This window comes from Pyrgilauda ruficollis, unplaced genomic scaffold (genome assembly GCF_017590135.1).
Source record: "Pyrgilauda ruficollis isolate IOZ18807 unplaced genomic scaffold, ASM1759013v1 scaffold12, whole genome shotgun sequence".
Taxonomy (NCBI): Eukaryota; Metazoa; Chordata; class Aves; order Passeriformes; family Passeridae; genus Pyrgilauda; species Pyrgilauda ruficollis.
In genome coordinates, this window is record NW_024510321.1 from 5,956,552 (window position 1) to 5,968,871 (window position 12,320).

The following is a 12,320-nucleotide window of genomic DNA, read 5'->3' on the forward strand; positions in this document are numbered from 1 at the left end:
ATAGTTTTCCATTTTAATTACTCCTTTAAATGCTATTCTCCTGGAAAATTAGGCAGTGTTTAGCACATGGACTTGGAATTTTTTTTGTTGCTGGTTTGGTTTTGGATTGGGTTTTTTTTTTTTTTTTTTGTGGGGGGAAGGGGGGTGGGTTTAGCGATTTTGGGTTTTTTATTGTTGCTTTGTTTTTGGTTTTGTTCTTGGTTTTAATTTTTCCAAGGAGGCCCAGATATTTTTCAGTGAATCAGTGTGCATTGTTTTTGTGGCATTTCCTCAGAGCTGTCCTTTTCAGATGCAGGAGTTCAGTGTATTCATTGAGTATTCATACTTGTAAATTTATCTAATAAAGCATCTGAGACTTGCCGGGCTTGCTGAGGACCCTGAAGTCAATCCTAAAGTTACTTGTAAGTATAAACTCAATGAGAGTGTAGGAAAGAAACACCCTAATAAATTACTTGAAAATGTGATCATAAAATTATAGAAAATAAGGGTGAAAAGACTGTTGAGCTAATTTGTCTTGAAAGGGGACATGAACTCTGTAGTATTCCTGACAGATATGTCCAGCCTTTTTCTGAGATCTCATTGCTGCAGATTTCTCAGGTAGTCTATTCCAGTATCAAATATGTATATTTAGGAGATTTTCTCGGTGACCAAATCACATTTTCTTGCTATAATTTTGAATTTCTGACTATTTGTATTATACTTAAAGAAAGATGGGGAAGAATTTCTCTCTCCTTTTAAAGATAACTGTTTCTGAGCTCTAATATCTTTCATTCTCTCTTGATGAGACATGTTTTCTAACACCTTGGCTGTTTGTGGTGCTCTTTGGGTTCTCTGTCATCAATCTGTTGAGAGTTCTAGTACCAAATGTAATTGAATTGCTTAAGTCAATATATTCAGAGTTGTTTTAGTCCTGGAAGAACAGGTTTGTACCAGCTATAAACTTAGATATCTAAAGATCGTATGAAATACATGCTGAATATGTTTTCTATTTAGTTGGAGGTTCTGTGGTAAATTACAATATCTTAAAATCTCTGTATTATTGTCATCTTATGTTGTTGTTGGATGATTTCTCTCTTAGCCAGAAAATGTCCTGCCATGCTCAGAGAGCTGTGTGTCTATCCCAAAGGCGTGAAAATGCTGGTTCTTATGCTGCACCAAGAACACACCAATCTTTGTCTCTGTGGAAGGCTGCACAATGAGGGGTTTTTTCATAAATACATATATAGATAAAAATACATAAAAATCTTGGTATTTCCTGTTGCATTACAAGCAGTATTTTATAAGTGATCCTAATTCCTGAAAACTTGAAATACGTCATATGAAAAGCTTGAAAAAAGAGCTGGCAAGTTCTTCTGTTTGAAAAACCTGTCACAAAAAAATGTCCTTGGATTGCAAAAACAAGATGGAAACGGAAGATAGACAACTTCGGTCATATTCCAAGCAACTGGGAAGTGTGAGATGAATATGGAGTTCTAAATATGGAAAAAATACTGATTGAGATGATTGTTGTTTGATAATGTAACCTTATCAACCAACTTTGCTTAATGTTTGTACTTGTTTCTACTTGCTTGTATGTGTTCAAGTTTAATTAAAAATATTTGACTTGAAAGCTCTTTAGCGCCTTTCATCTAAATATGTCAGGAATTGCAAGCACTAAGAATTGTGGCATTTGTGTGGGAAGTTCATGAAGCCCTTTCCCCAACCCTTGATAGAGGAACTCTTGCCCTATACTGTCCTATAACTTTTTGAGAAACAGGAGAATGACTTTGATGTTCATTTGTACCCCAGAGGCTGACGGAGGCATGGGTAGTGCCCACCTAGGAGTGGGCTGGGGGAGCTGCAGGAGCCATGTGTGAGTGCCCAGGTACCATGGCAAAATGAGCAAGACCTCTGAGGCAGCATTACTGTCAGTGCTGTTGAAGAAGGACTGACTGCCATAACCTGCAAGATTTCACTCTGGAAGTGTTTCACAAGTGGACATTAATTTCTTGGTTGTATGAAACTCTTGAAATGTGTCCAGAGGAGGCCACAAAGTTGGTAAGGGGACTGGAGCACCTCCCCTCTGAAGACAGGCTGAGAAAGTTGGGGCTGTTGTGCCTGGAGAAGAGAAGGCTCCAAGGAGACCTTACAGAACCTTCCTAAAGGGGCTACAAGAGAGCTGAAGAGGGACTTTTTACAAGGGCATGGAGTGGCAGGACAAGGGCAGTGACTTCACACTGAAGAAGTGTTGATTTATATTGGATATTAGGAAGAAGCTTTTTCCTGTGAGCGTGGTGAGGAACTGGAACAGGGTGCCCCGAGAAGCTGTGGATGCCCCATCCTAGAAGTGCTGAAGGCCAGATTGGACGGGGCTTAGAGCAGCCTGGTCCAGTGGAAGGTGTCCCTGCCCATGGCAGGAACATTTGAAAATGAGTAATAAACTCTGTCTTCCAAGACCTCCAGTGAGGATGATCCCTGTAGAGACAGAGTCTCTTATTTCATGCATTGGGGTCAGGAGGTGGGCTGTGCTGTACTCTTTAGGACATATTCAATTACTGGGAAAAGGAAATAAAGGGATATGTGTGGGCACACTTAGAAAGTGAGAATGACAGCCAAACCAGACACAGATAATGCATTTTATGGGCTTCTCATAAAATGTGTGAAAGGGGGGAAAGAGATTTACCCAAATTGAATATGACTTTGCTATGGATAACATGGATCTAAAGTGCAGTAAAGTATTTTCTATTATAGACTGCAGAACAGGTTTCTCCTTTTCCCCAGGAGGGTTTTAAATTGTATGTTGAAGAAGAGTGCAGCTTGCTCCTGAACACCCAGGAAGCAGAGCTTTGTTACTTGTCACTCTTGTTACGTCTCAAAGGAGAGTTTCTCTGCCATGGTAAATGTTACAGTGCAGAATTCCTATCTGTGTTATAGAGATCTTGGTGTTACAGAGTATCTCTGAGCCCAGTTTCCTGATAAAGATAGCTGTGACACCACTAAAGTCAGATTTCATATGAAAATGCAGTCTCTTAACTTGGGAGGCAAGCTTGCAGAGTTGTAGAGTTTAATATTTTGAGAAGTCAAAATATAAACTTCTCTACAGAGGGATGTTGAGAAGCTCAACATCCCTCTGTTGAGAAGTTGGACCACTTGGAACGGGCCTTCAGGGCAGAGGTTTGGCTCTTGAGTCAGGAGTATTTGGGGTGGGAGGGAGTGGGGGCTTATTAAGTCTTTATTAAGACTTACCAGGAGCTTCAGGGAGGACAGAAGAGGGATTTGACTTGCCAGTAGTTTCAAGCTTCAAGGAACGTGAACTGCAAAGGCCAGACATGGTACAAGAAGGGAAGTTCTAGTTGTACAGGTCTCTGATGTCCAGTACTGGCTTTCTGTGCCATAGCTGGTGTCCAGCTGGGAAGTGCTCCTCTTGGAGCTTTGGGCCATCACAAACTTTGTATTGCTGATATTTTCCAGCTGGAGAGTTTTCTCTTGGTCTCTCTCTGCCTGTCCAGTCTTTGCTAAAATTCCCTGTACAAAAACCTCTCAGACTCACAGCTGAAAAGTGAACCAGGAAACTTTGCTTAAAACATTGTTTATCTATGTTACATAGACATACAGACAACACATAAAAATGGAGGTATTTCTGAGAGCATGTCATTCAGAACCTTGATTTTGCTGTAGGTTTGATACACAATTTTTATGATTTTTTTCATAATAAGCAGGTGGGTGCTTTAACTAAAAAACCATGTAGTTGTGATTCAGCATGATTCAAGCTGTGCTTTTGTCACTCCCAGTGAAACTTCATGCAGCATGGGTATGGCTGGGACTCTTTGGCCAGTCCTTCTCCCTGCCTTTGTTCTCCTTTCAGGTGGATGAGGAACTACTTCAGTTAAGAATTGTGTTAGTACATGGGATTAAATGGAATTAGCTGCTTTTTCTGCAAGATGTTTTCTTTTTCCTGTTCTCGCTTTTCATACACCATTAGGCACAGAAGATGCTCATCACATCATGGCTCACTGAAGCAGTGTAACAGTGTCTTTTTATCACAGGAAGGGACCTATTTCTGCATTATATTTATTTATTGCTTAGTCTGGGTGCTCTTGCTTGGGTCAAGTTCGGCCTATACAAAAATTTTAGGCTGAGAAAAATAACTGAATCACTGACCAGCATCAGAAGTGTCTTTTTTCTCTGGTGTGAACTGGGAATGATTTGGCTCTTTCATCACTTTTGTAGTCTGATGTAGCTTATTGCTGTGTGTACTTTGAGTCAAAAATAGCCCATTAATATGTCTTAAAACAGTTGTTAATGATAAGTTGTCTATTGATAGAGTGGCATTTTCTAGCCTGGTGGGAGAGCAGTTTTCTTAACTACTGCTATTCTTAAAAAAAAAAACAAAAAACCAAAAACAAAACCTTTTAAAGGTCCTAGAATGCCTGGGAAAAAAAAATGTCTCCAGGTGTTTCTCATTGGCATTTGACAGATTGAAAACAGATCGTCAACTGTTCAGAAACAGTGCTTGGTCATGTCACTGGGTTGTGGGATATTTGGCAAGTGATTAGGCTTCCTATTCCCAGGTCCCCAGTCTGTCAGCCAGCTGTATCAAAGTGGTAAAGCATTTGGAGCACCAGTCAAAGAGAAATAGCTCATTATTAGGGGTTTGCTTCTAATACGTGTTCCTGATAATTATAGTGGAAAAAAATACTTGTATATATTAGATGAAAGTCACTGTTGTTCTGTGTGGTTTTTGCTTTGCATTTCTTTCTCTTTGTTACCTGGGAATCACAGCTGTCTTTATAGATGTCTGTTTTACTATAGTTAGTTGCAATATCAGTAAAATACAAGTTTACCTATGCAAACCTCTGTAGCTCAGGAATAGTCATTTCTCTTCTCCTGAAAGTAAAGATGAATTTAATAACCAAAAGGATGTTTTCCTCTCCCAACTACTGTGATACTTTAAAGGTACTAATTTCTAGAAGTATTGACTTAAACTGGTAACAGATGAGGGGTTTCTCCTTTCTTACAAGAAATCAATCACAGTACAGTTTTGGACTGAGATTTCCCTGCAAGATTTAAGTCTTCATCGTGCTACAGAGAATTGGAGTTGTAATGCATCTCAGAAAAGCTGACAACATTTTGCTTCTCTGTTATTTTTACACAAATCAACCAGAGTTTATTTATTCCCTTATCCAGCATGCGCATCCCTTTGCTATTGGACGATTTTGAATTAGCTTTACAAAGATTACACGGATAGACCCAGCATTGTGGTGGTTAATAGAAACCTGTGCAGTGAGGTCTGTGGGCTGCAAGATCACTAACAGTGCCAATGACAGTGAAGTATGGCCTTATCGAAAGGAGAATTCATAAGAGGCTGCCCTGGGACACTGCACCACTGTCCTTCTGTGTATGCTGACAATGTTATCTGTCCTCTCAGTACGGAGTATCAAATGTCTGTCACGAGTACAGAAATTAATTTAATGTCACCTGAAGACATGCAATTAATCTTTTAGAGGTTTTCATAATACCTTTACAGAAAGAGTTGCCAGTTTGGCGGATTTGGATTTTGGGGTTTAGCAGAAGATAAGGAAAATTAATTTTTCATCAGGGTTAATACAAGCTAGCAGGGCCACAAAGGCTGAGAAAAATGGTTTGGGAATTTGTCAAGTGTTGTCACTCTAGAATAATGCTGCTTAACGTCTGATAGGTGTAATCAAGAGTTGAGATTTCTATAGAGGGGGATTAATCAATTTGCTCACTACAGAATGCAAGTTGGTGATACCATTCCTTCATGGGGTTTAAGAATGAAAATAAGATTTGATCTGTCAAATTGCAAGCAGCTCTGACAGTATCAATAGGCATTTTTATCAGTACATTTTAAAGCATTTGTTATAAATAAATTTGTCCTGCTAATGTTGGTGGCAAATAAACTTCATCTTCATCATAAAACTGTCATAATGGTTGTGACAGAGGCTCCAGCTTGCTAAATTCAAGCAGTCCTTCATAGAATTCTGCTTTTAGAATTTGTGATCTCATATTTGACAGAATTCTTTCTAAGTTGCTCAAAACCAACACTTGACTATATACAGATCTGTATAGTGAGAGGCTGATGAAAAACAGCCTTGATAGGTATCAGTGAATTGGTTCTAAAAGTCATGGCCATTGAATGGCATCAGTTCTTTTTGTTAGTCTAGTTTCAGGTCAAACTGCAGCTTCTTCCAGAGCAGATGTTTGAAAAACATTCACCATGTAAATCAAATCCTTTTACCTCAATCTTTTCACCTTTATTTATATACACTCAGTATTTGAAATTAACTTGTTTTGGCACTGCTCACAATCTTTCAGTACTTGAAATTTGAAAGATGCTTGTTTTACTTTCCCCTGACCAGAACACCTACAACTTAAACAAGGCATTTTCATTACTCTAGCTTTAATTGAACAATAGAAAAGTTTCTTTTTCATTTAAGAGAACTCATTCCTGGCCAGATCATAGGAAGGCAGACCCTTTGTAAAACTTCAAGATTTGGAGCTCAAAACTCTGGATTATTTATAATCTAGAAATTAAAGAGTAGACAATAAGAGGAAAACATTCCTCTGTCATTGATTTGCAGACAAAGGATGAAAAATCATTTTCTGCTCAGGACTTTAGAGGAAATTTGCAGTATAAAATCAGAACTTGTATCAATCAGTCCCAGGTCTCTGTGGTCGACTGAGGCTTTGTATCTGGGGTCAGCATTTTGTATATCAAATTGTGTGAGACAGGCCATGATGATGAATAGATGCATCTCTGAAAAATTTAGTGCAGCCCTGTACATTGTGAAATACTCTAAGGAAGAACGTGTATTTTGACATGAGAAGGCTTAAAACTATAATTCCTCCCTCTCTTGCTGCATATTTAAATCTGGGAAGGCAGCGATCTAAGTTGATGAAAAATAACAATGTAGAAATTGTCTTCAGGAAAAGCAAAATTTGATTTGAGATGAGCTAGACCTGAGACATTTTAAGTAGAAGAGATGTTAGCAATTTAGCTTCTGTGATTTAGATGTCATTTGGGGGTAGCTACTACAGTACAGCTTTAGTGGACTTACCTGCTTGCCTGTAATTTGCTGTGTGTTTTTGGTGCCAGCTCGTTGTACAGCTCGTGAGGGAACAGCAGGAGTCAGAATATGTACAGTCATCTTTACAGCTGTATGTCCTTTCCTCCAAAATGTCAGTGTACTCCTGTGAGCATGTGACCTGTCAATAATGTCCTGAGGTTTTGTAGCTTTAAGTCCAGAATTTAAAAAGCTCTTTGCAGGTGTTTTGCTTGACTTGGTTCTTCATTGTTGTACCTGGAAAACCACTTGTTGTTGTCTTGCCTAGAAGTTTAAAGAATGGTGGTGGTGGTGAGAATAATTCTCTACTACATGGTACAGGTTGTTCATTTTGGCTTGGACAGTGTTTGTCCTTGCCCTGTCGTGTCTTTAACCAGTGAAAAAGGAATTATTGCTGCAATGCTTCTTCTGGATCATTTTGCTTGTTGGCACGTGTCACTTTGCAGTCACGTTTGGTTTTTATTTCTTAAGGAAACCACTGGGTTTTTATCTTCAGTTGAAGCCAGACTGCCTGGAACAGGAATTAATGTCCTGCTGACTTGCTCATCTCTGTTGGGCCTGGAGCACCATGTCTGACTCACAGACCTCTCTGGAGAAGCAGTGCTGCAGTTTTGTCTCTGCTTCCCCTCAAAACCAGTAAATGTTCAGAGCAGTAATGTAAAAAAGGGATTGGTTGATCCAGTTGCCTTTCCTTTCATTCATTTTGCAGGAACAAGCAAAACTTGTTCCATCACCTTTCTTTATTGTTTTCTGTAGGTTTTCTTATTTCTGAAATGGAACAGTTCATTAAAGAGTCCAGAGCTTTCCACTTTTTCAGACTCACAGAAGCATCCTTGTAGCAGCAAAGACCAATGGTGGCATTTGAGACCCCAGCAGGGAGCAAACCCCATCAGATTTTTCATCAGTGCAAACCAATGTGGTGTGCTAATGCCTTTGACTCTGTTACAGTTCCCTGTTCAGTTTATACGGTTTTATTTGGTGATAATTGAGCTTGGTAGTTAAATATTGGGTGGTTGTTGGCCATCTTAGACTTTTATGTGAAATGATTGTTTGCTTTTGAAGTTTCAGTAATGAGCATGTTGGATGTGTTTTGTACCTGAGGGCTTTGCTCTCAGATGCTCTTCCGATGTGCTGGGATCGTTTTTTGGTTTGGAAAGAAATGGTTGCAAATATTTATGGTTCTCACAGCAGGCATTTAGCAGAGATTAGATTTTAACTCCCAGTTATTGCATTTAAATTCCTTCTGGAATTTTTTTGTTCCTTTTGGTTTCATCATCTTCCAGCTGCTGTAGGGTTGAATAAAAGAAATTATCTGATCGAGGCATAGAGCTTATGGTGATGTTGATATCAGAACTAATATTAAAACAAGGATTTAATGCTGGTAAGGCTTTGTGCACATGTTTGGGTTTTTCAGGAGTGCTCTTGCTTTTATATTTTTGAATACAAATTGAAGAGAAACTGAAGGGAAAGCTTTGTAATCTCTCACTAATTGCTGCTCTCAAAGTTTTATGTGCCAAACTTTCCATGAAGATTTGGTGCCATTCAGTTCAACAGAGAAAAAAACCTGTTTGTGATTAGAGATGGAAAATACAGATGCACGTTTATGTTGCTTTCTTGTTTTGGACACTGTGGACAAATGCCATGATGAGCTTTAGCATTTTCCCTGTGACAGATTGTGCTTTTGAGTTGTAGCGGAAGGAGGTTTGAAGCTGGTTTATCTGGGATTTAAGTACTTGAGTTCTTGAGACGTTGTAGCCTGCATATACTGTATCATGCAGAGGCCTTGATTTTGAGGTGTAAATTCTGAACTACTGAACTTGCAAACATGAGACTGGCCCACATACCACAGACTATTTCTTAGCTAAAGTCTTAGCTGAGGCTTAGTAACCAGTCCTCACTAGGTATTTCTTTTCTTTAATGGAGAAATGGGAGAAATTTATTGGAGAAATTTTAATGAACTTTAATGGAGAAATTTTCTTTAATGGCTTTTCTTTAATGGAGAAAGGTACTAATTTGTATTCTCAATGAAAATCTTGCTATTAGACCATGTCTGTTTCTTCTGCACCCTTGTGTTTTGTCTCCTTATCCATAAGAAATGTGCCAGTTAGCATGAAACCCTCTGGTTTGTGATGTGCTACAGGTGCAAAAGGAGTTTTGTGAATATTTAAGGGAAGGGGAAAAGAAAATCCTGTGTAAATAAAGGTGCTTTCATAATATTTTACTTTTTTTCCCTAATACATGCATTCTATTTGAGAGCTTTTGTGGGGTTACCAGAGGTTGGTTAGGGAGTTAGTCAAGGCCTTCCCCCTGCAGATAAAATGTTCACTGATATTTGAAGTCTAAAGTTGAAGTCCTGTCAAGGCATAGATACTGCTGTTGAATACAATGCATGTCATAGATGCAAAAGTACCTGATCTTTTGTCAGACTCTGCTGGTTGTTGCTCCATGGAATTTTCAGTGATTTTTCTAATCTGGACAGGCAGACACAAATTCAAGAATCACCTGTTTTATGAAAAGAACAAACAGTTTGGGTAGAGGCAGTGGAAGGGAATAATTTCAGTGCTTTAAGCTCATGGTTTTACTGTGCCTGATTGCACCAAGAGATGTAATGGCAAGAGCTACCTTGGATGAGAGGGACTGAGATGGTGTTTCACTGTGTTCATGATTACAAATCTGTATAATAAGAGCTTTGAAAGGCAAACAAAACACCTTGAGGAACTGTTCCAAGTACAAACAGTGTCCGAGGAAAGGGACTGCTTAAAAAGCTGCTGGTATAGAAGTTGGCAGAATGGGTATGCACTTCAAAATAAATACCAGTTTTTAACTAAAGGGAGGTTGGAGGTTTAAAGATGAGCAGAACATTTTCCTGGTTCTTCCAGCCTCCACAGTTCTTTGCTCCTCCTTCTGCAATGTGTATGTCACTTGTTATATTAAAAAACAAAACAAAAAAAAAAGTAATGAAAATATAACTCACCATAGTTCACATGTAACCTGGAAGGAAGAATGATTTGGAAAGAGAAGTGAAAACATCTCGTTGCTTTGTGTATGAAAAGACATGGTTGACCATTGATTATAGTAAAGCCTGCACAAAGTAAACTGTTCTTCAGATAGCACGGATTTATTTTAGGCTGAAGTGCAATTTCCAGGCTGAGCCTTTGCACGCGCCTGCCACAGCCATCAGTTTCCTTTAGCAGGCAAAGCCCTGGACATTCTGTGAATGAGCTGGAACATGGCAGGAGCCTGCTCAGGGCAAGGGTGTGCAGTGCCTGGACACTGAGCCGCTGTTGTGTTGTTGATTTCAGCAGGGGGGAGAGGATGCTGGCTTTTTTCACCCAGAGGGCCAACCCCAGCGGCCTCAGCAACCCCCGGAGCCGAAACAGCAGCCAGTGCGGAAGGTCACATTGACAAAGGGAATGCAGCAGCACCAACAGCAGCAGCAGGCACAGATCCATTCACCAGCTCCTCAAGGAGTCAAAAACATCCAGGGAATCCATCAACCTAAAAAGGTGATTTTTTAGATGCATATTGCTGCTAGGAGTTTCACTGTCTAGCTGTGTTGCTCTATTAATAACCAGCATTCTGTTTGTCAATTGCTAGCACAGGGCTGCATGACCCAGGAGATGCATAATTGCATATAAAGCTTTTAATCTAGAGAGACTTGTTTGTACCCAGCACAGACTGGCAGTGCCTGCAGGTTGCTTCATCTGCTGATGTTCTGGCCAGCTCAGCACTCCCTGGGGAAGTGCATGTGTCCCAAGACAGCTACTGGAGGAGATGGTAACCAACGTGCTTTTTGGCTTTAAAACCAAATGGGTTTTTGAAGTTGTGCTTAAGATTTTATTTTGGCAGTTTCCTGCATATGTAGGAGCACACAGTAACTGTTTCAACTGCTCTTTGCTGGATCCCCAGAGTTGGTACCACTCAAAACAGTTGGTGATCTTGTAACTTGATTTTTGCCCTGATCATGCACTGGTAGGAGGCAGAGAAGGGTCAGGGTGGCAGCAATGTGTGCCTTCTCTACATTTGCAAGCTGGCACACTCCTTGAAGGTAGCTGGCATTTTGGCTTTTAAGTTAATTCTTGGGTTTGAGCTGTTGGCCGTAATCTTCCTGCTTCATATAAGGATAAAGTTCTGTTGCAGATGTTGAAGGGTATGAAAAGTTACTAGCCATCATTGGCTTTCCAAGTAGGAATCAAGAAATTCTGTTGAATGTTGACTCAGTGTTAAGTGTTAACTCTGTTTAATGTTTGTTACTCTGTTTCATTGTTACTTTTCCACTCTATGACTGTTCAACATTCAATTTGCAAGAATTAAAGCCATGCATTTCCTGCTCCAGAGTACAGGGGAGAGGAACTTTGAAAAAAGTTATTTTAGTTATTTAAAAGTATTTCAGTTATTTAGCCTTATGCAAATAAAACCAAGAGTTGGTAGCAGTAGAGATTGAAGGTGCTTGAAGCACTTTGCTGATCTTATGAGTACATGAAATTTAACTAATAATAGAATTAAGAATAGAAGAAGGAGAGGGATCACCTGTTGGGTTTTTTTCTCCATACTCAGAATGTGGGAGCTGAACACATGCTGCTGATGTGATTAGTGTTGATAACTAGGTTATATATTTTTGTCTGAGGTCCTCCACTGCGTGATTGATCAATCTGTGCTAGAGCTGAGGCTTCTAGGATGAATACAGTATACATAACTCAATATATAACTTGTTATCCTGCTAAAAGAGGTTTGCATAAGCAGTGGAGGAGTATGTTAGTAAGTGGTCTTTCAAATTGGCAAGCAGCAACAAGCTGCCTTAAATCAACGTGTACTTTAATCAAGTCTTCAAGTAAATAGCCAACTTTTATATCCTCTGTCAAGTGCAGCACACAGAGTCAGTGGCTAAGTAAATCAAAATACTGTTACTTTTGTTGTTGGCAGGTCATTATGCACGGCAGAGGCAGAGGAGTAGCAGGCCAGATGGGCCGAGGACGCTTGATGCCAAATAAACAGAACCTGCGAGTGGTGGAGTGCAAACCTCAGCCCTGTATTGTGTCAGTTGAAGGGCTTTCTTCATCAACTACTGATGTCCAACTGAAAAACCTGCTGATGTCAGTGGGACCCATTCAGGTAGGTCAACCTTGGTTTATCATTTTTGTGCCAAAAGGCTTTCATTCCAGAAAGCTCAATTAATTCCCTGACACTAAATACGATGCTTGTTTATTGGTAATTTATGTTTGAAGGCACCCCCACCCACACAAGCTACACCTGGTA

The 12,320-nt window shown here is 39.7% G+C and overlaps 1 protein-coding gene across 6 annotated transcripts in view; it reads left to right on the plus strand.

The window, feature by feature from the left end:
- Window positions 1-12,320, plus strand: part of RBM33 (RNA binding motif protein 33) — a 100,711-nt gene that overhangs the window by 70,311 nt on the left and 18,080 nt on the right. For 3 of the 6 annotated variants that reach the window (XM_041486054.1, XM_041486083.1, XM_041486075.1), the window contains exons 16-17: window positions 10,367-10,570; window positions 11,988-12,176. In XM_041486054.1, the coding sequence (XP_041341988.1) occupies window positions 10,367-10,570; window positions 11,988-12,176 (393 nt within the window). Of the gene's footprint in view, window positions 1-1,078; window positions 1,610-10,366; window positions 10,571-11,987; window positions 12,177-12,320 lie in introns of those variants that run through there. The other 3 variants (XM_041486064.1, XM_041486092.1, XM_041486101.1) reach the window with 3 other exon arrangements.